This window comes from Mytilus californianus, unplaced genomic scaffold, assembly GCF_021869535.1.
Source record: "Mytilus californianus isolate M0D057914Y unplaced genomic scaffold, xbMytCali1.0.p SCAF_5, whole genome shotgun sequence".
Taxonomy (NCBI): Eukaryota; Metazoa; Mollusca; class Bivalvia; order Mytilida; family Mytilidae; genus Mytilus; species Mytilus californianus.
In genome coordinates, this window is record NW_026262701.1 from 85,949,772 (window position 1) to 85,976,712 (window position 26,941).

The window sequence follows — 26,941 nt, forward strand, 5'->3', positions numbered from 1 at the left end:
CATATCTTGACTTACATCTACAAATTGAAAATGAGGGTCGGTTGAAAACAAAACTTTACGACAAAAGAGATGATTTCAGCTTCCCAATTGTGAACTTTCCTTTTCTATATAGCAACATTCGAGCAGCGCCTGCATACGGAGTATATATCTCCCAATTGATACGATATTCCCGGGCTTGTATTTCCTATCATGATTTCCTTGATAGAGGGTTGCTGCTCACAAGGAAGCTATTAAACCAAGAGTTCCAAATGGTGAAGTTGAAATCATCCCTTCGTAAATTTTATGGACGCCATCACGAGTTGGCTGACCGTTATGGAATAACCGTTTCACAGATGATATCGGATATGTTCCTTATGTCGTAACTACAATGACCTCCCCTTTTCACGAATGTGAACTACCGAATTAGACTATTTACCGGATTTGTAATAACATAAGCATACGACGGGTGCCACATGTGGAGCAGAATCTGCTTACCCTTCCGGAGCACCTTAGATCACCCCCAGTTTTTGGTGGGGTTCGTGTTGCTTAGTCTTTAGTTTTCTATGTTGTGTCATCTGTACTTTTATTTGTCTGTGTGTCTTTTTATTTTTGGCCATGGCGTTGTCAGTTTGTTTTCGATCTATGAGTTTGACTGTCCCTCTGGTATCTTTCGTCCCTCTTTTAGAAAAGAGTCAATTGTCAATCCACTACTGCGTGATGTCTAATCACTTGATACAACTTATCAACTTATTTCATAGGAGTAAAACGATGGGTGTAACATGTGGGGCAGAATTTGCAAACCCCACTTTTTGGTGAAATGCGTGTTGCTCAGTCTTTACTATGTTTTGTTTTGTGTACTGTGGTTTGTCTTTTGGACTTTTTCTCTTTTTGCCATGGCGTTGTTATTTAATTTTTGACTTATGAGTTTGAATGTCCCTTTGTTATCTTTTGCTCCTCATATAGAAGCTAAATTATAAAAAGGAAACAAGATTACTATTACTATAGTTAAGGGTTAAATGAGGTAAATCATTGTCATTTATTGTATAAAAATATGTAGTTAAACAAAGTGTTTTATCAATTTTTTTAATTTCTAACTATCTGATAGTATATGTAAGAAAAAAATGTATATGTAAGAAAAGTTCACAAATCTTAATTGTAAACATTTGATTCGTCTGCAGTCTCCATCATGCAAGCTTAATCATAAGAAATGAATATAATAGTTGATCAATGAAGACCTTTCAGCATCTGTCATGGTACAGACCAGGATTAAAAGTGCTGTTCTTTTGATAAATTTGCTATTTCCTTGCATTTCATGATATTTTTTAATAACAGGCGCATCCACTTTATATCCTTTAATTTCCATTAAAACAAGTTAACCCAAATATCTTACATCCATGGAAAACTGGAAGGAAGATCCTTAGTTCACGCAAAGAGTCAAGGGTCACGTGAAATTGAATAGAATGGTAGAACGTCTGATTTAGAAGTATGTACTAATTTAATGGGTGACACTAGTGGATATTTTTACTCTATTGGAGCATCTGAGATCACCCCGGTTATTTGGTTGGCCTTGTTGCTCAGTGTTATTCCTTTGTAGATTGTTGTTTGTTTATTCGACGTGTCAACAGTACCTGAATGATATTCATTCTGGTAGCACGTGTTGCACTAAGAAATTGATCCTGCATTTATATTTCTATCACTATGAGTGTACCAGCAAATATGGGACATCCAATCCATAACCGGCATTTCGTTACCGACATAATTCAAATAATAGTATATTTATTTTGTCTACAGATTTGTATTCCTTTGACACTCTAAAATTCTGGCTCCTGTGTTTCCTCTTAAAGAAAGGTTTTGAACGCAGAAAATAAGATACTTTTCAATTTGTTTTTGTCTCGCCTGTTATCAATATCGAAAAATAAGAGACACAGGGATGCCAATCCCAAGGTCGAAAGGTCGAAGGTCAGTGTTTCCCACCGGATACTACAATAAAAAATGGTCGCTATGAAATAAAAGAGTGCAGTAAGTGGCGTTAAATACCAACAATCAATAAATCAATTCATATTCAATGAATGCAAAGAAACTTAAAATTTTGTATCAGGTGATAATTTACAGACGTACATGTCAATCTTTTCGAGAAGATTGACACTATACGTAGTTGTAATGGTTCATGGATACAGGCGACGATCTACGATTTGATGTTAATGGGTGTGGGCACTCGTGCGAATTAGGAGTTAGAGGACCATATTTTGACTTTAAAAAACATTTTTTTCAGTTTTAATAGGGGAGGCGCCTTGTTCGTTCAGACTAAATACGCGTCTGCCATTAACGTCAAATTGTGTGATTACATCATATTTTAGTTCTTTCTCAGTAACACGTTAATAGTATCGGGTCCAGCGAATGATAGTTAATATTACATATTTATCTTGAAATTTTCAACGGAATATTGCAGGTATGAATTTAAGGTGATATGTCGTGTACGTCAATCAGACATAACCCAAAGAAAAATGTCTTTTCATCGGTCCTTGTTGGAAAACGTTGTGAATGAATCTAAACTGAAACAAAAAATATAGATGAGCACGGTGAATTCTGATAATTTGTTCTGCAGCGACTCTAAATGGGGATATTATTTATTCATTAGTTATTCAAAATTCAAATGCCTTTCAACATGTCGTTGTGTTATCGTTGTGTTATCTTTAAGGTCGACACTATGCTCTTGTCAAAACTAAAACAAAAAAAAAACAATAGACAATATTATGCATGGATGTCAAGAGAGCAATAAAGACCTATTTGAAAGTCTACTTCATTCGCGTCATATAGGCAATACATCAAATATGCTCGTTCAGGTAGTTCCTCAAGACTTGAGATAGACAATTGCTTTCCAGCTTCGGAGGAAATATCATTTCATACTAGTAACAAGGCAAATATAAATACAGGTGACGTAACAACATCACTAGCAACTAGCAATAACTATCTTGCAGTTAAAGGGCAGCATATAGATTTAGTGATGTAACAACATCACTAGCAACTAGCTATAACTATCTTGCAGTAAATGGGCAGCATATTGATTTAATATTAATTTTTTTCCACCTTTCATTTTAAAAAAGCCTTTGCTGTAATGATGAATTCACAGGTTCTACAGAAGGCATGAGGAATTGGTAATCTCCCACTTTATGTAGATAAAATAGATGTAACGATAAACAAATTTGTTCATCTTACATTTTGAAGTTTCGTCAAAAGTAAAATAACAAAAATAACGAACTCCAAGGAAATTTTAAAACGGAAAGTCCCTTATCAAATTGCAAAATCAAAAGCTCAAACACATTAAATGAATGGAAAACAACTGTCATATTCTTGACTTGGTACAAGCATTTAATTGTGTAGAAAATGGTGGATAAATGACCATAGCATAACAACACAATGGCGAATGTAGTACCGAGCCACGCCAAAAGAATGTTACCAAAAATTGACTAAAAAGTAACGGTTAATAATATACAAAGACAAATAAAAGAACACTATAACACGTAATTACGATGATAAACAACAGCAGTACCTAGAATCTTTAATCTAAGACCATCATGTATTATTTGTGAAGTTTATACGGAATATTTATCAACAAGGTCTTGGTATCTTCAGATGATCTTTTGTTTAGAAAAAAGACGAGACGTTCTTTGACAAGTGCTTGTTTTTGACAAGAATAAATCAATAATTTAACAATTACTGTTCCATTTTTAGTCAGCAAGTATTGTTAAATCGCGTCTTACTTGAATAAATATAAGTGGAATACACAGGTAAATCTGCCCCAATAATTTAACTGGTTTGTATATTACCAACAAACACATTATTTTGTTTTACAATAGAAGATATTTGTCATAATGTCATAGATTCAGTTTAACTAAAATCAATATTTTTACCAGGAATAGTAACAGTGCTTTAATGTTTATACTTTGGATCTTTTTGAAAGAAATATATAGATCATCACGCTTTCTGATATAGAAGACGTACTACTGTAAGTACAAATTTATTTTCCAATTATTGAATGAAAAGTGTAATCTACATATTAGTAAAAATTCGATAATTCAATAAGGAACAAGGGGTACTGTTAATACTGACAATATAAAAATAGAAACGTAGAAAGTAAATCAAAACGTCAAAGATTAGCGTTTTCAGTATTGCATCTGTTTCTCTAAAAAGATGAGACATTGAAACGTTGCTGTGAAAAAACTGGTATCAATACATGAAAATATATTAGGATAAAAGGAGTTATAAATAAATATTGAATAGTACAACAGACAAAAAAAACAACAATCAACCCCGGCACCTCAGAGAAAACATATGTCAAACAAGACATGCAAGACAAACAAAGACACGGAATACAAGTATAACATTTTATGGAGTAAAGTTTTATATGGGAATAAACATTCCCCCTTGCCCATCAAGACAATACGTTCAAAAGTATACTATTGACGTTGACAAACACCGTTTTAGAAATCAACAAAAAGTGCCATTTGTAAAATGATATGGGGGAAGCAAAACAAGTGCTGAAATTATGAAACTATGTTTGAATACTTTGATGCTTACTAAGACTGAAAACTATTTTTGTTCCATTAAACCAGTTGACGATTTATATGACAACTTGTAAAGTCTACCACCGATGCTGGTGGAATATAAGACCCGAGCTTGTCATCAGCTCAGTACCCAGTACTTCGGTACTGAGATGATTCATAACAAATCTCTTTAATATTGTCCCACATAAATTATAGATTATTAGGAAATTAAGGTTTCAACTCCACCAAGCAAAGTTTTGTTATCCTTTTATATCTTTTTGGTCATATAGCTGTTCAACTGTTTTGGTTTTTATATAGCTTTGACTTTCAAATGTGACTTCAAGTGTTCCTGATGAATGCAAATCCAGAAAAGCGCTTCGGACGCATGAAATTTATAAAGTGTTATGTTAAGTTAACAGTACTGGATCGATACCGCTACTGGTGGACTATAAGTCTCTATTGTGAAGGAAACGAAAGTTGTAAGTTGTATAATGTATTACGTTAGCCACATTGTGGTACCGAGTAAAAACGTCATGATAAAATGACGTTACACTATAAGTTCCCGAACGATTCCTCAACGTCCGCAAAACTCGTTAAAAAGTTTGTATATTTCTCAACAGTCCCAGATGGAATCATCAGCTCAGTAGTTAGTATTTAGGTACTGACATGATCATAACAAACCTTTGATAAATTGTCCGTTTCTAAATTTATAAATTGATAAGAAACTCAGTTTTTATTCAACTCCACAAGGCAAAGTTTCCCTTAGATGGATTTTGCTGTTATATTGAGGTCCTTTTGGTCAAAAAGCTCTTCAACAGTTTCGATTTTTTATACGTCTTTGGCTTTTAAATGTACGGCATTGAGAGTTCCTGAAGAAAAGCACTACACATGCATGACATTTATATAGTGTTGATTTCATTTTTACAAATGCATTTATCATTTTTTTCAAATTATTCATGCAACACATATATGTAAACAATAAACCAACGAAAAAAAAAATCAATTACAACGATGCAACAAACATACCTTGAGACACTGTGACAATAACCGGACAAATATGTTTGAATGATAATTACTGCAACCTACAGCTCACAACGGTGAATCAAACGCCGTTATAATACAACAAAAAACAAAACAGAACACACCCCCACCCCCAATTTCTTTATAAAGAATACAATGAATTAATCCAACAAAAATACAGAAACAGTGTAAATGATGATTGACATTTATTGTGTTTCATACAACTTAAAAAGAAATTGGAACTTCCTGTTTATTTGTTTACCTAGTCTTAATTGTGATTCCTTAGTTTAATGTGAACTCAATTTCAATACGAATGATTATAACACCTTATTTAATTACTTTGAATAGTAAACTGATATTTGTTCATGTATTTAGTAAAATGCAAACAACAACTTACAACACTGAGCAAACCGCTGTGATTATAAAACCAACAGGAAATCCAGCGCGTCAACAAATTTTCCATGTGAAGACATTTAAGATATTGGGAGGTGTGCAGATTGGACTCGGCTTAATATTAGTAATCCTGAGTTTTGTTGAATTGATAGCGATTTCATCCCTTCTTTTCTGGACGATACCAATATTGCTATGCTCTGTATGGGTAAGTGTGTTATGTTTTGTCAGAGAATTGAAATTTTATGAATATTTAGTGCTTTATATTACCTTTGATATTGTTTAAAGTACAAATTCTATGTGTTCGATTATAATGATTATGTAATTTTTTGATATCTTTGCTACCTCAGCAAAGGTTAACATTCTCAAATCTTATAAAAGTTTGTCATCTTTCATTGGTGTAATTAAGTGTGAATTACTCTTCAACCTTAATACTTCCGGATTTCCTACGTTTGGTTTCCTATGTACATACAATAACATAAACGGTACCAATTTTTCTGCACCAGATGTGCATTTCGACAATCAATGTCTCTTCAGTAATGCTCGGGGCAAAAATTTTTGAAAATCCAAAGCTTATTAAAACATGAAGAGCTATAACCCAATCAGGACAAAAAAGTATAGCCACAGCTGAACAAGGAATCAGAGCTTTGCATGATGGAGATACATTCCTTAATTTTAAATAATTTCCAAAATTTTGTAACAGCAAATTTTGATAACACAAAATTAAGATATTACCTGATATGATCCTGGAAAATTCCAGCAAAAACCATTTGTTTAATTTTAGTATATCATCCCTATGCCCAGGCGTTTCGTTGCGTGCCTTGGTGTTCTTTTTGAGATTTTTAAGTTGAGTGTTCATTTTCAAATTACCATGATTATGTTTAATGTAAGACTTAACTTAAACAACGTATAACCAAGTTTACAAAAATAATAAGAATTACTCGAACGATTTCTGTTGAAAACGTCAAATGAAAATCGGAAAAATTAACGTTACCGATTTTGTTATGCGGTTTTTGCATTTTTTTTTTTTAATAAAGCCAATCATCAATGTACACCTAAGTAAAGGAAACATTTGATTGTTCGACTCTTTACACTACATGCCCACAAACTAGTATCAAACAACAGTTTTTTTTTATTTAATTAACAATGAAAACTTCGTAAAAGTTAGTTTTCACACGTCTGAAGCGCTTTTAGTCAGGAACGATGAAAGCCGAATATTTGAAAGCAAAGGATTTAAAAGAACCAAATCAGTTGAAGAAATACATGACCCAAAAAGGACATAAAAATAACAAAATCCTTTTAAGGTCAACTTGAAATCTTATTTTCTGAATTTCAAAATTTATGAATGGTCAATTTGTTTTCCATTAGTTTGGTGTGATCAAACTTTTGATTTTGCCATTTGATTAAGACTTTTTGTAATGAATAATCCTTGGAGTTCGGTTTTTTTTTTTATTTTACTTTTTGCAAAGTTACTTCCAGTAACTGTATAAAGCCATCTACTGTTATAAAAAAGATAAATAGGCTAGATTTACCGACTTGAAGTGTGATGAGACAAACGAAGTTCTAACTTTTTCTACGGGACAACATCTATTTGCGTTATGGCAATAAAGTTTATCGACAGGTTATTGGTATTTCTATGGGAACCAATTGCGCCCCTTCAATTGCATATTTGTTCCAGTGTTGTTAGGAATCACAGCTGTGTCCTATCTCAATAAGAAACTGTCTTAATTCCATTTCATTGATAAATTTAATATAACTAAGCCAAAAATAATTTTAATCTGTTAAAAAATCAAGAACTGTCTAAATATACTGCCGAAGTTTACTTGTATATTCAATCAATAAAAACAGCAATAAGTGACCTTTTCTAGATTTAAATATTTCAATGTCGCACGGGAAACTCTACAAAAAAATTTACGACAATAGGACGATAGACGATTTTTTCCCAGTACAAATTTTCTTTTTTTGGACGATGTTCCTTTGGCCTCATCTTACTGTGTTTTATCTCCTAACTCGGTCGCTATGCATGTGTCTGCAGTAGCGTTGTGAATCTCAATGAACGTAATCTATGTATTACTGATGAATCATAAGTCAGGGATTTCGTTTTCACAAATCACTTTAAACCCTTAACAAATACTTTCATAGTTAAAAGTTTTGCTGTACCTGTAGAAAACTAATTACAAACGTGATATTACATCCTAAATTGCGTTGATGTTATTAATCGATTTTGAAAATTTAGACATGATCCGTGAAAACTTATTGATCCTTCAAATAAACCTATTATAAAAGGTAACCAATTTAATTCCTTAGTAAGATCTCTGAAATATTTATTATCGGTATAAATATTGATTTTGAAATTAAAACACAATTAAATATTATTGCTATGCATCTATAACAATCATGTTTGTAATATATAGATGTTTTTATTTTGGCATTACACAAGATAATGTTTTCCTATAACTGTTTATGACGTTTTTACGCAGGATCCATTGGATGTGTACTGCTTAATGTTTTAGTTTTAGATACATGCTTTTTTTATTTGTTTATATTGGCTTTGAACTAGCTTTTAGTAAGTACTCTCATGTCTGTACTTTGTGGGTTTAATGTTCTTGTCAGTTGTTTGTTTTGCTTTGTATCAATATGACAAGTAAAGCCCTTTTCAACTGATTGACTTTGAAAATTTATTCTTATGTTGTGCTGTTATACCACTGTCCAAGGTTAGGGAAGCGTTGTGCGTCTGCAAACATGATCAACCAGGTATATTCTGTATTGGCTGTAATTCACAGGTTGTCGTTTTTATTATACATCATATTTGTTCTTTGTTTATTGTTTTGTACATGTTTTGTCATATTGGCAATCAAGACATCTCCTTATTTCATATTAATCAATAAGCAACATCACATTATAAAAACTTATGATGGAACAACACGAATCTGTCAAAAACTGGAAATAAATTAATGGTATGTTATAACGTACAAAAGACATGACGTTGTTACTAAATTCTATGATTATATCATCGTTTTAAAGCAGTGCACGTATGCTAAATATGTACTCTTTTCGGTAATTATGCGATCACACATGTGTGTACAGCATTTTCTACTCCAGGAATAAATTATCCTAGCTTTGCAAAACCTTTCATAATTTTGGGTCCTCAATGCTCTTCATCTTTGAACTCTATTTTGCCTTTTTAGTTGTTCTTATTAGAGCGTCACTGATGAGTTTCAATCCTGGTATCTATGATGAGTTGGGAATTGTTGGTTGTCAATACTCTTCAACTTTGTACTTTATTTGGCCTTTTTAACTTTTTTTTATTCGAGTGTCACTGATGATTCTTTTCTAAACGAAACGCGTGTCTGGCGCAAATACAAAATTTCAATCCTGGTATCTATGATAAGTTTATTGTAGACGAAACGCGCGTCTGGCATACAAAAATGATAATCCTGGTATCTAGGATGAGTTCATGTACATATAGTCGAAACCTTTTTCAATATAATTATAGTTTGTTGTGACTGGATGCCTACCAATGCGCATGTCAAAGAATACAGAATCAAGCTTAAAATGCCAGGTAGAGATCACTAAATGAATCTTAAAAAAAAAGAAAAAAAAAACGTGTGAAAAATAATCCTTGAACAGACAGTTCATTACGCAGTCCATGTAACAAGAAACGAAAAGAAAAGATAGCATTTTGAGGAAATGAACACATCTTAAATGCACTTGAAAAAAGACTGCAACATATCTTCTTGTACGTCATTCCACCTCAAGTGGAGAGATGTCTCATTGGCAACCATACAACGTCCCTCAGTTTTATATTCTGTTGTTAAAATTCCTCATTTCTAACTTGAAATTTTCCTTTTCAAAGTAACACTTCCCACTACCAAGTTTTGACTGAAAATGTCAAGTTGGATCTGAGAAACGACAAGTTTGAGCTGCGAAAAGTCGGCTTTGTAGTATGAAATGTCAAAATGAAAGTAAGGAAAAAGTAAAATAACAAAAAATAACGAACTCCTAGGAAAATTCGAAAGGGAAAGTCCCTTATCAAATGGCAAAATCAAAAGTTCAGACAGATCAAACGAATGGAAAACAACTGTCATATTTCTGAATTAGTACAGGCATTTCCTTATGTAGAAAATTGGTAGATTAAACCTGGTTTTATAGCTAGCAACACCTCTCACCTGTATGGAAGTTGCTTAGAATTTCATTATATTGACAACAATGTGTGATTAAAACAAACAGACATAATAGGTAAAAATGTCAAAAATTGGGGAACAACAGTCAACATTGTGTTATAACTTAATCACTATAAAAACAAATCACTGTGTCATCAAAGAAAAAAAAATGGAACATAATATTTGAACAGACTGTTCACAAAACAGTCCACGTAACAAGAAATGATTGGAAAAGAAAGCCGTTATGAGGAAATGAACACATCTTTAATGCACTTGATGAAAATAGACTGCAACATATCTACTGTCAGTATCTTCTTACTACGAAAAAACATATACGGACCTTCTATAGCTTACTAAGCGATATAGGTTTATCTCATTGTTAAAGGATATTATCGAACAGCGATATCTTTTTAATGCGCAATAGACAAATATGTGTCAGCTACATTGTACTTACGATTACTTACTTTTTTTAATCTTTCAATAGAATTATCTTTCTAAAAAGGAAAGAATAGGTATATGAAAAAAATAAGGAAATGTCAAACAAAAATCCTATATCGAATAGCTATCATCATGACCGAAGACAAAACAACTATAGACAACGTTAATTTACGGACAACAAAACAGTACACACAAATATATTGATCTGCACGAATTCTATTAAAACTGGAGTAAAAATTACATTTTATCTTTTCATATTCATTTCTTAAATGACGTTTGTTTCTTACTTCAGAAAATATGGTTCATGGTGTGCAGTATAATTGGAGCAGCAGTTTTTTTCCCGGTTATGTTTAATTTATCATTTTTTGTAGGACTTTCTGTAAGTAGAAATGTGATTAAGGGAAATTCTTTATTATAGTTTTATTACTCAAAACTGTAGTTTTAAAAACATTTTCTAAATTTTTTACAAAAAACATAAGCGGACGTTTGCAATACACAACTATGGTCATTTATTATAAATATTTATTACTTAAACAATTTAGAAGAAAATGTTCAGTAAATGAATATATAGCAGTATCATGGCATTTAATAAAAAACAAATACGGTACTTTTTGTTTTGTAGTACTGGCAATCACATTTAATGGAACAAATTAGTGTCGGTATGATTGAGAAAAAAATACGGTAACCGTTTCATTTCGAGTTATTTTTCAAGTTAAACAAATATTTGTTTCCTTCGACTTATCTGATATTAAATAAAAACAGTACCTATGTGTTCGTAGAAAGAGTTAACAGCTTTTAAGCAAAGACATTTTACGATAGTTTTGCAGAAGGTACGTATTTTGATATCTATACTCCAACGCCCCTTAAAACCAGGCAATTTTTCACGCTAATTTCTACTCACAGTTATCAATCCAAGTGTCAATGGACGACACTTCTTATTGCCGAGATCGGACATTTTACGTTTCCTTGTGAGTATGCGTTTTTCCTTGGATATCTGGACATGTATCTCTTCCGTTTCAATTTTTCAAAAAATGAAAGCAAGCTTCTGTGTTGATAATCAACATGGTTTTCAATTATCATGTTTATTTTAGGATCAAGATAATTATCGAAACGACTGGTATATTGTATCTTTTTCAATAACCGCATTATCCGTTGCTGAAGCATTAGTTGCAGTCATTTCAGCTTCTTATTGTTGCTGCTGTTCGCCTTGGGAAACATCAAGTCAAGCAGGTAAATATGTACTTATGATGTAACATGATAACTTTATTTAATTGTTTATATCCACTCGGCAAATATATGGAAATGTATAATTTTCTATTGCTAAATCAACATATAAAATGCATAAGCAATGGTCATGACCGATAGGAAGTGAAAAAAATGAAGTAAGAATCATAGCGTTAGGTATAATATGAAAATCCTGGTTTCGTGTCAGGTATGTTAACACAAAAGTACTACACACAATTTAATATTATTTGTAACCATGTTGGCCTTAAAATTGTATTAAGATTTTTGTATCCCCTTTCAGATAAAGATATACGTGTGCAGATTCCTCCACAATTATATTTTAAAGCATTTTGCTGATATTATTGCTGAACAAATTATTCATTTTATACATTATATATTATATGCAGCTTTTCTCATTCCTTAATATGGTAGAAATCCGTTTACATTGTTATTGTATCAGTTGTATCTGTTTTTGTTACTTATAACTATAACTATATTCAGATTTATTTAAAACAAATCGTATTGCAAAAACGCATGCATGACAAGCACATGCACTGTAAAATAAATGGCACATCGGTACTTGCGAAAAAAGTAAGATAGCAACAATACCGAACTCCAAGGAAAATTCAAAACGGAAAATCCTTCATAAAGCTCAAACACATCAAACAAATGGAAAATAACTGTCAAGTATTCCTGACTTTGAACATATATTTCCTCATGTAGAAAATGGTGCATTAAACCTGGTTTATAGCTAGCTAGACCTCGCACTTGTATTACATGACAGTCGCATAGAGTTCCATTATATTGACAACAATGTGTGAGCAAAACAAACAGATATATAAGATAAAAATGTCAAAAAGAGGGGTACAGCAGTCAACAATGCGTCATAATATTTATCACTATAAAAACAAATAACTATTTCAACAAAGAAAAACAAAATGGCATATAGGCACGCTATAGAAAAAGTGCATTAGTTAAAATGAAAGCTAGCTTTCTGGATTTCGAATGTTTCTCTCCAGCCATATCGATTATATGAACATTTACATACGTATGTAATCTTTATTTAAATTTTCAACAGATGTTTGTTTTAAGAGTCAAACACAGCTTGGAATGAATCCAAATGCAGCTGGAAATCATATTCAGGATACAAATATTCGCCCATGGACTGTTTCCTATAGCTCAGCAGTATAACTTTGCTATTCGTATATTCAGTTGCATTTGATAACTTTGTTTGCAACTATGGCGTCATTGAAATAAGTTCAGCTGAAATGTCATTTTTTTAATTAGGTCTTTCCACTTTTCTGTGATTTTCTTTTTTGATTATTATTTTTTTTTCGTCTTCCGCCACTTTTCTCTTGTGTATAATTTTTGTTTCGCAGGCTGTCGCTTAGATGTTTGGTATATGATATCGCACAGTTTATAAGCATCTGAAATTGACCCTGCTTAACCGAATACTTTTCCGAACACTGTTTTTCTTGTGAGTGCATCTTATCAGTAACTGTCAAAGAAATCGGCAAATTTATTTTACCAAATTGCTCGTTATATCCTTAAGATGTTTTGTCCAATTTTGAAAAAAAAAATTAAAACTAAGATCTTAATTGCCACAAAATTAAAATTTTCCATCTTTTGACAATAGAATAAAACTATAATATTAAGTTATATTGATTAGTTTTATGTCTCTTTATCAATTGATCTCAGGTTAACTGATAATAGTGTTTTATTATGTAATTTCTTATGTTTAAATGTAAACGATATACATATTAAGTCGCAATTAAAATGAAGTTATTATGCAGATTAAGTGATTCATCGACATTGACCTCTACTCAGCTATTTTATCCACTGCTTGTCTTTCTAAAAATCTGGCAGTAATGTAACAAACACTTATGCATTAGTGCTTTAACAACGTGTTCCTGTCCACAATCATTGCAATGGAAAAGTAAAATATGATTGAACTTATACTAACAATTACTTTAATCTTTCCACCAGTGATTTCCGATCAGTTTGATTTTTTAAGAATCTAAATTTCGGCACTATTATTGGTGTTTTATTGGCATTGGAAAAAGAACATTACTACTGGAGAACATTTTGGAAATTGTCTCTAACCCAGTACTTCCATGAACCTCAAAGTGACCTCCTAACAGTATTTCAGACGTTGTGAATTCTCCTGCAATACTGTCCGGAAATAAGGCAACATTCGATTCATCTGTCAAATACAATGTTCATGCAGAAACCTTATAAAGCAATGAACCTGTTCTTAAGAGAAGTTGTTATTTTCTTTTGGAGTTCGGTATTGTTGCTATCTTACTTTTTTCGCAAGTACCGATGTGCCATTTATTTTACAGTGCATGTGCTTGTCATGCATGCGTTTTTGCAATACGATTTGTTTTATCTGCCTAATCGAAAGGAGTGAGTATAATAGTTCATCGATGAAGATCTTTCAGCAACTTTCACAATAAAGACCAGCAATAAAAGTACTGTTCATGTGATAAATTTGTTATTTTCTTGCATTTCATGACGTTTTTGTTTATAACGTACACACCGACCTCATAACCTTTCTTTTCTATGAAAACAAATTAACTCAGACACAGTGAGAAGATAGATATAAGAAGATGTGGTATGAGTGCCATTAAGACAACTCTCCATCTAAGTAAAAATTTATAAAAGTAAACCATTATAGGTCAAAGTACGGTCTTCAACACGGAGCCTTGGCTCACACAGAACAGCAAGCTATAAAGGGCCCTAAAAATTACTAGTGTAAAACTATTCAAACGGGAAAACCAACGGTCTAATCTATATAAAAAACGAGAAATGATAAACACTAATGAACCATCAACAAACGACAACTACTGAACATCAGATTCCTGACTTAGGACAGGTGCAAATAATTGCAGCAGGTTTAAACGTTTTAATGGTACAAAACCTCCACCCTTATCTGAAACAATAGTGTAACATGTAATACCGCTGGGAAATGTTGAACAATTTAAGAAAAACAATATGCTTGAACAAAAATATCAGCCATTTGCAATTACTTATAACACAGGTAAATGAAAATAATTTTGTTGTTAGGTATATGTGTACAGTTCAAATAGAGAAAGGAAATATTTTTACAAAATAAATAATTTTGATGTTCATAGTACGAAGAAGTGAAAATTTATAGTAATACCAAATACGTATTAAAGCTGGTATATAGACCAGATATAACCCTGAATAACATTAAATACCAAAAAGGCATAACAATTAGTACTAACAGGTCAAATAAACAAGAAAGTACTATTTGAGAGTGCTTGCAGTTACTGACAGCTAGTTAAAAGCCAAAAACAATAAATAATAAAAAATCATGCATCGGAGACTAAAATCAACTAAAACACATCCCAGGGATTTAGTATTTCAACGTCATAGACATTCAAAGAAGACATGACTTGTGCAACGCCAAAAATAAATGTATCGACAGGCAGTAGGATAGTTAACCTCTTTATAAATCAAAATGAACATGGGTGTATCTTTATACATTCCGTTTGAAAAGAATAAAAATTTAGTTATGTTTTAATTTGATGATGACAAAATCGATATTAGTACCAATGTAAGCTATATTTAAAGATCTAATTACAACATTGGTAAGATAACCTTTACTAATAAGTTTGTTTATAGGTTCGATGAGTTTACACGGATCACATAGTGATTTCCGCGCTTTAAGTACAATATGTCCGTATAATTAAGGATGTGAAATACCGTTTTTAATCAGTTTTCTACAGGTACAGAAAATTTACTAATCAAATCTTTATATCTTTGAAAGAATTTAGTAAAAGTTTTACGTAATTTATGGTAACGAAATCCCTGACTTAATAATTTACCAGTGATGCATTGATTACGTTCATTAAAATCTATGATATCACTACACACACGGGCATAACGAACGAGTTGGGATATATAAACACCGTATGATGGAGCCAAAGGAACTTCGCCGTCTAAAAAAGGAAAATTAACAATAGGGAATGAAAAGTCGTCTCTTTTGTCTTAAACTCTAATATGGAGTTTTCCTTTAGAGATTCAAATGTCCAAATCTAGAAAAGGACAACTGCTGCTGTTTATGTTATATTTAGTTAAAGTAAGTTCTTTTTGGTAAATTTCAGTAGTATATTTAGAGAACTCTGGATTATTCAACGATAAATTATCATCTAGATAACGGAAGGTATTGTTGAATGTATCAACCAAATGTAACAATGACGTGTCTTTACTGAGTTTGGTCATAAACTGAGATTCATAGCAATGCAGGAATAAATCTGCTATTAAAGGGGCGCAGTATTTGCCCATAGGAATACCTACTACTTGTCGATACACCTTATCGCCGAAACGTACATATATATGTTGTCCAGGAGAAAATTTAAAGCTTCAATCATATCTTCACATTTCCAGTAATCGTACCTAGCATACTTTTCTATTTCGTTACGGAAAAAGGCATTGCACTAGTCATGTCTTCTTTGACTGTCCATGTAATTTTTTGGGGCCCTTTATACCTTACTGTTCGGTGTGAGCCAAGGCTCTGTGTTGAAGACCGTACTGTGACCTATAATGGTTTACTTTTATAAATTTTGACTTGGATGGAGAGTTGTCTCATTGGCAATCATACCACATCTTCTTATATCTAGTTAAACGAGTTACATCAAATAAATTTGTAATGAGATTTTTCAAAAGACCATTTAATTAAGTATGAAAACTTTTTCTTGATAAGATGGTGTGGAAGTGTAGTATAGAGAATAGAAAAATAAAATATGTCAACAGAATTAAAAGGACCATCAAAAGCATGTATTTTATCTAAAACCTCTAAAGAATTTTTAACACTCCAAAATAAATAATACCATTATTTTCATAAGCTTTATTACAAAAGTTTATAAAAAGTTCTTTGATAGTGTTAAGGGAGGTAGTTCGAAGCACTGATAGATTGGTAGAAAGTAAAATCACAAAAATACTGAACTCCTAGGATAATTCAAAAAGGAAAGTCCCAAATCAAATGGCAAAATAAAAAAAAAAACAAACACATCAAACGAATGGATAACAACTGTCATATTCCTGACTTGGTACAGGCATTTTCATATGTAGAAAAATGGTGGATTGAACCTGGTTTTATAGCTAGCTAAACCTCTCACTTGTATGACAGTCGCATCAAATTGCATTATTTTGACAACGATGCGTGAACAAAACAAACAGACACAATAGGTAAAAATGTCAAAACTAGGGGTGCAGCAGTCAACATTGTGTTATCATCTTAATCACTATAAATACAAACAAATGTAACGAAGAAGCACAAAAAGGCATACATCAAATCTAACATCCTCATTTTGCTTATATTATACGATTTTATTTATCTATGTAAAATCCACCCATAAAGGATGGAAGGTTTTAAGTACTGGCGTAAAAACGCGCGTTTGAAATTCGCACAGGTAGACATAAAGTAATTTTGTTGTTCAAAGTATGACAGGATACATCAATACAGAGTCACGTAAAATGGATATAAAAAAAAAGACTTAACAGTAAAAGTAATAATAATAAATGAAATAGAATAATTGTGTGGTACAAAGTATGACGATATACACAAGTACAGAGTCACGTCAAATGAATATCACAAAAAAACAGACTCAACAGTAAAAGTAATATTAATAAATAAAATAATTTTGTCGTTCAAAGTATGACGGATACATAAGCACAGAGTCACGTCAAATAGATATCTAAAAAAAAACAGACTTAACAGTAAAAGTAATAATAATGAAGATAAATAAAAGAATACTATAACACGTTATTAAGATGATAAACAACGTCAGTACGCAAAATCTATACTTCAAGACCATCGTGTATTATTTGTGAAGTTGATACGGAATATTTATCAACAAGTTCTTGGTACCTTCCGATGAACTTTTTTAGAAAAAGGACAAGACGTTCTTTAACATACCCCTGGTTCATCATTTTTCTGCTCAGACACTGGTGACGTTTTACAAAGTCTGAGTAGGAGCTGCAAGCTCTTGAATACCGAATAAGTTGGGAAATGTATATCCCATATGCAGGTGAAGTTGGTATATTGCTATTTAGGTGGGGGAAATTGATAATTTCAAAATTAAAATTGTCTCGTTTGTCATAGATTCTGGTACTGAGATGACTGTGTATGTCAAATTCGAGATATAAGTCTAAAAATGAGGCGGAGGAAGCCGTGTCTGTTGTTTCTTTAATTTCTAGTTCTGGTGGATATATTAATGGAACCCAATCAGAAAAGTTCTGATTGTTAATGGAAAGAACATCATCAATTTATCTGAAAGTGAAATTAAATAACCTGGCTTCTTTGATCTTCTTGTTTTTGACAAGTGTCTGAAGGAACTCCGATTCATATGAAAATAAGAAGAGGTCGGCAAGGAGAGGCGCACAGTTCGTTCTCATAGGAATGCCGACAATTTATTGAAAAAGTCTACCTCCAAATTCAACAAATATGTTGTCAATAAGAAACTCCTGCATACTGATCACTTGTTCCATCTGTGTAGCATGTTTTACCCTTTTGTTCACTATTAACAAAATATGCCTTATGGTATCCCAAAGTAATAAATTTATAGCGTATGCTACCATTTTTATGATGAAAAGCATTGTGGATTATTTCTTTTAGACGGGTTTTCAATTTCACATGGGGTATGGTGGTATACAAGGTTGAAAAATCAAAAGTTTTGATAGAACTAATTTCAGAAAAAGACCGAGATTTAAAATTATCCAGAAGTTCTTTAGAGTTTTTAAGAATCCACATATGGTTAATACCACTACGCGAGTAAACAGTTTCACAGTATTTCTGAAGACCCTCTTTCACTACGGACAGAATTTTAATCAATCTAATGGACAATTCTTTAATGGAACGTGCAGATGAGCCGGCAGTGTACCGTTGTTTGTACAGAATTTTGTGAAGTTTTGGTATCCAATAAAAACAAGGTAAGTCCTCCGCTTTGTTGTTCAATGCAATGTTCATTGTAGCCATGAAGGACTTATGATTCGCCAAAATCTCATCCTTGTAAAATGATATGTTTTTGTATATGGGATTACCTGAGTGCTCATTTATTCCTTATTTCTTTTACAAGACACTCTTAGTAACACGATTTACATATAAAGACAATATTATTTGAAGCCTTGTCCGCAGGAACAACAACATACTTATGTTGAAGAGATAATAGACATTTCACAGCCTCTTTGTCTCTGAAAACGGATTTTGGTCGATTATTCACACAGTTTTTCAATTTATGAATACGACGTTTTATCAGAGACCTGATTGTTTTGACCCATTCTGACAAAGTGTCTAGTTGAACTTTTTCTCGTTTAGCCCATGCTCTGGCGTAGTCCTCAATGAAATCCATAATTATTTTGAAGTTATGGTTCCAATTGATGTGTTGGGTTCTTTCGGAGATTTTAATTGTGATTTATGTTTAGATCCCCAGTAATAACATGGCCAGAGGGGCTGTAATTGTAAGGCGAGTGGGAACAGTCACATATCAGAGGGTTTTTTAGGTATTGTTCTAAATTAAGGTTCTGTAAGCTTACTTATAGTTAAATATTTTGAGTGCAATGGTTTGGGTGTAACTGTAGGAACAATAGGAACAGACTGATTTTGAAAATAAATAGGAATTTTAGATGTTACCTCCTTGTCATGTAGAACGTCGCTGATGTTGATTGCATCAATTCCTCTATTAGTAAAGTAAACAGGAAGGAATTTCCTCTTTTCCTCATGTAAAGGTTCCGATCTTACTGGTTTAAAAAGACAGAAAAGAGCTACATCACAAATTATACTGACAAATCTGTATATTGGAGAAAATGTATTTATGCATCCTTTGTCAAGTGCATAATCTCTCAAACATTTTAGAAAATTAACAGACAGTGAAAAAAGAATAGTTCTAATGTAATGTAACCCTAGCGGATGATGAAGATGAGAAAGAAGGTCATCAAAGCTCCCAGTGGGCGATCTAGATTTGGAAGACTTTTTTACATTAGGCCGATTGTAACGTTTTTGCCCATGACTACGTAGGTTTCGTAAGGTAGTGTTTATTAAACTCATTACATTAACATCACTGCAGGCTGGACTTGACAAATTTCCTACCCCTTTTACATTATCATTGCAACCATATGGCATTGCAGTACTAAGTTCCCTTATCCAGAAATTTTCTCTATCTTTTCGGAAAGGAGTACTAAGTACAGTGCTATTTGTGTGGTGAAAAATTTTCTCGATGATGCGTACTTTCATAGATAAAGACGGAACATGGTCCGGTTGATTAAAATTGTTATATAGAACCCTGAATTGCGGATCTTTATTATCAGACCGGTGTTGATTCATCCTTTTACGCAAAGTTTGTCGAGTTTCACCAACATAAAGTAGTCCACACAAAGTACATTCAATTGCGTACACGACATTGTCCGTGGAACAGTCCAGAGGCTCGAAAGATTTAGTATAATACGTTTTTCCTGTTAAATTACTGGTAAAATCAGGAGACGTGATTAACATATTACATGTCTTACACGTGCTCCTTTTTCCTTTTTTGTGTTTACAAGAAGAAATGATAGGTGTAGATTCACTTGTATCAGGTGTATTCAAACAGTCGAAAATATGCAACATGGCTTTAATTTATGAAAAGTATCTGCATTTTTAAAGTAGTAATTACCTTCTGGCTGAACGTAAGTGAAATCAGGGGTATCCCGGAGGATATTCCGTGGAACACACAAATCAAAAACTACAGTTTTCCGTGCAGCAAAAGAGGGCCTTGGTAACCCGGGCGACGTCCCAGCCGGTTTGTTCTTTGTATTATTTGTTTTCATCATGCATAAAGCTACCAAGTTAATGATGCCCTCGGAGAATAATCCACCAGCAGTAAAGTTACTTCTAGGAAGAAACTTGACATCGACCTAGTTGTAGTAAAAAGTAAAATCACAAAGATACTGAACTCCGAGGAAAATACAAAATGGAAAGTCCCCAATCAAATGGCAAAAAAAAAACAAAAAAAACTGTCATATTCCTGACTTGGTACAGGCATTTTCTTAGGTAGAAAATGGTGGATCGAACCTGGTTTTATAGCTAGCTAAACCTCTCACTTGTATGACAGTAGAACACTTACTAGATGCGGAGATTAAACGGAATTTAAATGTTTTTTTGTAAAATTTAGGTAACCAGTACATAGTAGGGACTTTCAAATGTTCGGAAGAGGCTTTAAGCTGGGTATTGGCAGTAATATGCTTGTTTACAATTAGGTCTGTTTTATATTTCAATAAAAAACTGGAAGGAAGATCATTAATTTACGCAAAAAGTACCTTTTTCTTTTCAACCAACAGAGCGAGACTATTGTTTTTTTAACCATATTCAATATCGACTGGTCTACCATTTTTGGTGAAAACGCTGAGTACAGTTGTATTGATTTCATAATTTGTAGATAATTTGTTGCGTATTATGTAATATTTGCATTATATGTTGTTGTATGTGTTACACATGGATTATGCATAATATAACTTGTGCTTTATGCAATTAAATATATTTTTGATAAGAATATGACTGTTTACACTATTTTGGTTACCTACCCACGCTGTACACTTCTAGAGCATCTGAGATCATCCTTGTTGTTTGGTAGGTCTTGTTTCTCAGTCCATTGTTTCCTGTGAACTGTTTTGTAGATTGTGGTTTGTCTACTCGAACTTTAAACAGTACCTAATGACGTTCATTCTGGTAGCACGTGTCGCACCAAGAAATTGATCCTAAAATTGTATTTTATTACTATGAGTGTACCAGGGAATGTGGCACATCCAATTCATAACAGGCACTTCGTAACTGACATAATTCAAATAATGGTATATAAGTTTTGTCTATAGATTTGTAAACATTTGACCATCCAAAATTATAGCTTTGGTGTTTCTTTTAAAGAAAGGTTTCGAACGTAAAAAACAAGGTATGCTTCAGTTTTTTTAAGTTCCGCCTGTAATAAATGTTGAAACAAAAGAGACATATGGATGCCAATCCCATGGTAGTAAATTATTAGGTTGCCGAGTGGTCGAAGTAAATCATTTACATTTAAATACCAACAGTCAATAAATCAGTTCATAGTTCAAAGAATGCAAAGAAACTAGATTTTTTATCAAGTGATAGTTTACGTACGTACATGTCTATCTATTCCAGAAAATTGATTGAACTTTTACCTAGTAATAGTTGATCGATCCAGGCGATGATCTAGGATTTGATGTAAGGGAGTTGGGGCACTCCTTAGAAGTTACAGGACCATATTTTGACTTTTTCTAGTTTTTATGAGGGAAGGCGCCGCCCGCGCACAGTCTTAATTCGCACCTTCAATCGACCCAAATGTGTGATTATATCCTTTTCTTAGTTTTTTTCTCAGTAAATATGTTTATGCATCGGGCCAAGGGAAAATAGTTGATATTACATATTTATAAAAAAAAAAACATGTTGTATGATTGCCAATGAGACAACTCTCCACAATAAAATAAATGACACAGAAATTTAGAAACTATAGGTCACCGTACGGCCTTCGACAATGAACAAAGCCCATACCGCATAGTCAGCTATAAAATGACAAATGTAAAACAACTCAAACGATAAAACTAACGGCCTAATTTATGTACAAAATAATGAACGAAAAAACAAATATGAAACACAGCAACAAACGACAACCACTGAATTACAGGTTCCTGACTTGGGACAGGCACATACAGAATGTGGCGGGTTAAACTAGTTTGAATGCGCCAACCCTCCCCTAAACTATCTTGAAATTGTCATAGGAGTTTTAAAAGTAAAATAACAAAACAAAAAAAAACGAACTCCAAGGACAATTCAAAGCGGAAAGTCCCTTATCAAATGGCAAAACTTAAAGCTCAAACACATCAAACGAATGGAAAACAACTGTAATATTCCTGACTATTATAGAATTTTATGTGACAGTCATACAAGTGAGAGTTTTAGCTAGCTTTTAAACCAGGTTTAATCCACCATTTTGATACATAAGGAAATGCCTGTCCCAAGTCAATAATTAATATGACAGTTGTTTTCCATTCGTTTGATGTGTTTGAGCTTTTGATTTTGCCATTTGATAAGGGACTTTCCGATTTGAATTTTCCTTGGAGTTCGGTATTTTTGTTATTTTACTTTTTGAGAGTTAATTGTGCTTTACACAAAAACTGCTCCTATAGAGCTATGAGGGAAAACGCCCGAATCGACACTCCACAAGTTTTACGGTCACCATTATGAATTTGTTTACTAATGCGATGTGTCGGTGTCTAAACTCACTAGCGACAATTTTTTCGCGGTCTTCGATCTGTGTATACTAGTATAGTCTGTAGATCTGTAATTTTACCGATTGTGTCCTTTACCCGCTTGTGACATGCTGACTATGTGTCAATTCACATCGCGGGTAATGTCTGCATAGCAGAAAATACTTACATTGTCGACGAACTGGCCTATCTAGATTCAATCCATTCCCTTAGTTTTTGTATGATTTGCCCCTTCCTAATCGATTTATGAAATTTGAACATCAGTATACTGTGTTGCCTTAGTTTACATCTGGTTTGGAACTTGTCATGTTCAGAGTATGAACAATCATGCAAACATTGCCAAAAAATGCAAATAAGAAATCAAAGCAAAACAGTACAGTGTTTGCTTCTTTCAAGGTTAATTTGTAGCTTGTCATGTATGTAAAGTAGTTATACATCTGCTCTAAAAGTTTTGGTTTTACGCGTTCCTGATGAAGGTCGGTCCATACAACGATTTGGACGCACATAACATTTTTCAAGTGTTATTTTCATTTTGTAATATACTTATTGGAAATGTGTCAGTGTCTATTCAGGATGTTTTCTTACAAATAACAAGATACAAGATACAGAAGAAACTGTTTTAAAATCAAACCAAAAGCATAAAGAAAAGTTACATAAAACGTTTCTAATTATCTTATAATATTTAGCTTGTATCATCAACCTGCCTATTTAAGTATTTAAGTCTTTCTATAAAACGGTTGAACTTATGTTTTTGATATTGAATTAACTATATTTTTTGTTATTTTACATTCACAGAAACAGCTGTGACATCACTTAAATATTTTTTTTCAATAAGGAACCGGATCTGATTTACCAAATATGTATACATCATAAAACATAAACGATAAATATGACCATGACAAAAAATACATATATAGTATAAATGTATGTAAATCATTATTTTCTATTTTGTAATAACTTCAAAAATGATGTTAGTATACATGCAACCTAGTTAATCGTCCATTCTCAGTTGAATATTGTCAGGCATTAGAGGTTTATCTAGAGTTATGGGAAGAAAATGGTTACGTGACTCGACGTATTTCATCAGTATTTTCCGCCGACTTCTTTTTTTATTTTCTATTTTTCACAACGAAACAGGTGAAATTACATACTACAGTATTAGACACAAATTATGAAAATTAAGTAACACTTGTAAGATCGATCAAGTCATAATGATATAATAAGATATGAATATTACAATTGTTTTTGTTAATCAAAAGCTGCTTCTAACAATTGCCACTTCTGATCTATTTTTACTTTTTGTGCAGGGATTAAGAAACATACAGAGTACTTTTCTATATTAATCCAATATTTTAAATATTCTATCCCACCACATTTTGTCGGCAAGATGTTCTTACATCTAAATTTGTATATGTAGAATTTAAATAACAACAAAATATTATTAACTGTTTTACTGTTGACAAAATGCTCAGACACACCTAAAATGACTTCTTTTGCGCTGAAAGGCAAGAAAATGTCATAATTTCTAATCCAGTCTATAATAGATAGCCAGAAAGTTTGTATAACATTACATTCCCAAAAATATGAAAAATGTTTTCTTTGATTGCTAAACAAAATGTACATAGTTCAGTTTCTTTTAATTTACAATAAAAATGAATTACATGGTAGAATCGTATGAACAATCTTAAAATGAAAATTGTGTAAAAACGAATTTCTGGTTATAAAAAAAGGCATGGAGTTAATAGTATTTCCATCGTCAATCTGCTTAGTTAAAATCTCTTTTCCTTTTAATGCGGGAAGATAAAGCTAATATTTTATTATCTTTATTATCAAGATTTTGGTTCCTTTTTAACTTTATCTGCCAATTTATTTTCAATATTATCCAATTTAGAACTACCTTCTATCATACTTTTCCATCTATTTGGAATTGCACTTATAATACCATAAAACTAGTAAATTAGTATTGATATTATACATTTTTTTGTAAATTCGCCATATGAAAATAATGTTTTATTATCTGACACCAAATCATTAATAAAGAAAACACAATTTCCTATATAATCGAACTTCAAAAACATCTTGCCATATGGAAAGCCTCAACTGTCATATATTAAAGATTTACACAATGTTATGCTGAAGCTTTCAATATAAAGTTAAGACAGCGTGATGATGAGTTAAATCATCAAAATGCAAACTTTAAATAATAAAATGCTAAGTTGAATCTTCGTTGTGTTGACTTGCAACTGCAAGTGTTGATGTTGTGAAAGCATCGTGGTAAGCCACGGCGTTATGATGATATGCTTATAACACGTAACGTTAAGTTGAAACTACAAATTGTTAAGTTGACATTACACGATGTTAACTTGCTACTGGATAATGCTTAGACGTCTTCTTCGATTGCTAGGATAACAAATAAAACGAAGAGTTGAACTTCATGATGTTGACTTATTATAAATAAATGTTACGCTTATATATCACAACGTTATATCATTATAATGTCACGATAGGTTTATCAAACTGCATGTGGACTTTAAACTACACGATGTAAAACTAAACTAGCATAACGTTATATCACTATAATGTCACGATAAGCTTACCATACAATATGCTCACTAGAAATTACACGACGTACAGTTGAAAGTACGTGATGTTAAGCTAAGATAGCACGATGGTATATCATTATAATGTCACGATAAGCTTACCATACAATATGCTCACTAAAAATTACACGACGTACAGTTGAAAGTACGTGATGTTAAGCTAAGAGGGCACGATGCTATATCACTTTAACGTTACGATAGATTTACCACACAATGTATTGACTTAAAACTACACGATGCACAGTTGAAAGTTTATGATGTTGAGCTAAGATAACACGATGTTATATCGTTATTATGTTACGGAAGGCTTACCATACAATATGATCACTTAAAACTACACGATGTACAGTTGAAAGATTATGATGTTAAGCTAAGATAGCACGATGGTTTATCATTTTAATGTCATGATGGGCATACCATACAATATGCTCACGTAAAACTACACGACGTACAGTTGAAAGTAAGTGATGTTAAGCTAAGATAGCACGATGGTATATCAATATAATGTCATGATAAGCTTTCCATTCAATATGCTCACCTGGAATTACAAGACGTACAGTTAAAAGTACATGCTGTTAAGTTAAGATAGTATGACATTGTCTTGTCTTTGAAAAATAATCAGCTGAAATATTAAAATGTTTTGTCATGATCCTTATTCACTTGAATAAATACGTTTATTGTAGTGGGGCTTTATGATGGGCAGTTGTCATGACATGATGTCAACTGGTGACACCGAAATGCTTAGTGTAAATATTAAATATCAATGATGAAATGAAAGAGAGGAAACTTGATTATAGAAATGTTGACTTCAGATCACGAAATATCAAGTTGATAATGCAGGACAATAAATTCAAGTACTGTTATGCAAAGCTCAAACGGTAAAATCAGCAATGAGAGCCATAATGTGTTGACTAGATCAAGTAAGACATTAAGTGAAAACGCTTTACTGCTAATACAAATTTCATTTTGCTACAGTTTCAAACTGGTGATTTTAACTTCAGTTTGCAAACTTTAGACTTAGAAATCATTCACAGAAGATTATATTTAAAATGTTTAGTTCAGAATATATTCTACTGGTTTGCTTTTACATAAACTGGACTTGGTGGTTCAAATCGTAAAGGGAACAAAGCAATTCAGTATTACAAAATATCACACTGCTATGTTAGCAATGCATGCGGTTTGCTTTATTCTACACGATTAAGAGCTACAATTTGACGTCGTTTATTCAAGAAAACATAGCACTCGACCAAATAACTATATTTTAGGCTTAAATTGAAATTGCAATTTTTAGAACTGAACTCTGTTT

General features: G+C 32.5%; 2 protein-coding genes across 2 annotated transcripts in view; both read left to right on the top strand.

Moving 5' to 3' along the window:
- The window catches only part of LOC127701655 (synaptogenesis protein syg-2-like), a 92,208-nt gene that overhangs the window by 56,512 nt on the left and 8,755 nt on the right, over nucleotides 1–26,941 (top strand). The window lies entirely within an intron of this gene.
- Nucleotides 3,754–14,248, top strand: LOC127701693 (uncharacterized). The gene is made up of 6 exons (XM_052205692.1): nucleotides 3,754–3,985; nucleotides 5,919–6,141; nucleotides 9,430–9,495; nucleotides 10,827–10,913; nucleotides 11,626–11,764; nucleotides 12,837–14,248. Exons 2-6 carry the CDS (start codon nucleotides 5,923–5,925, stop codon nucleotides 12,947–12,949), a joined length of 624 nt encoding a protein of 207 aa, XP_052061652.1. The 5' UTR covers nucleotides 3,754–3,985; nucleotides 5,919–5,922; the 3' UTR covers nucleotides 12,950–14,248.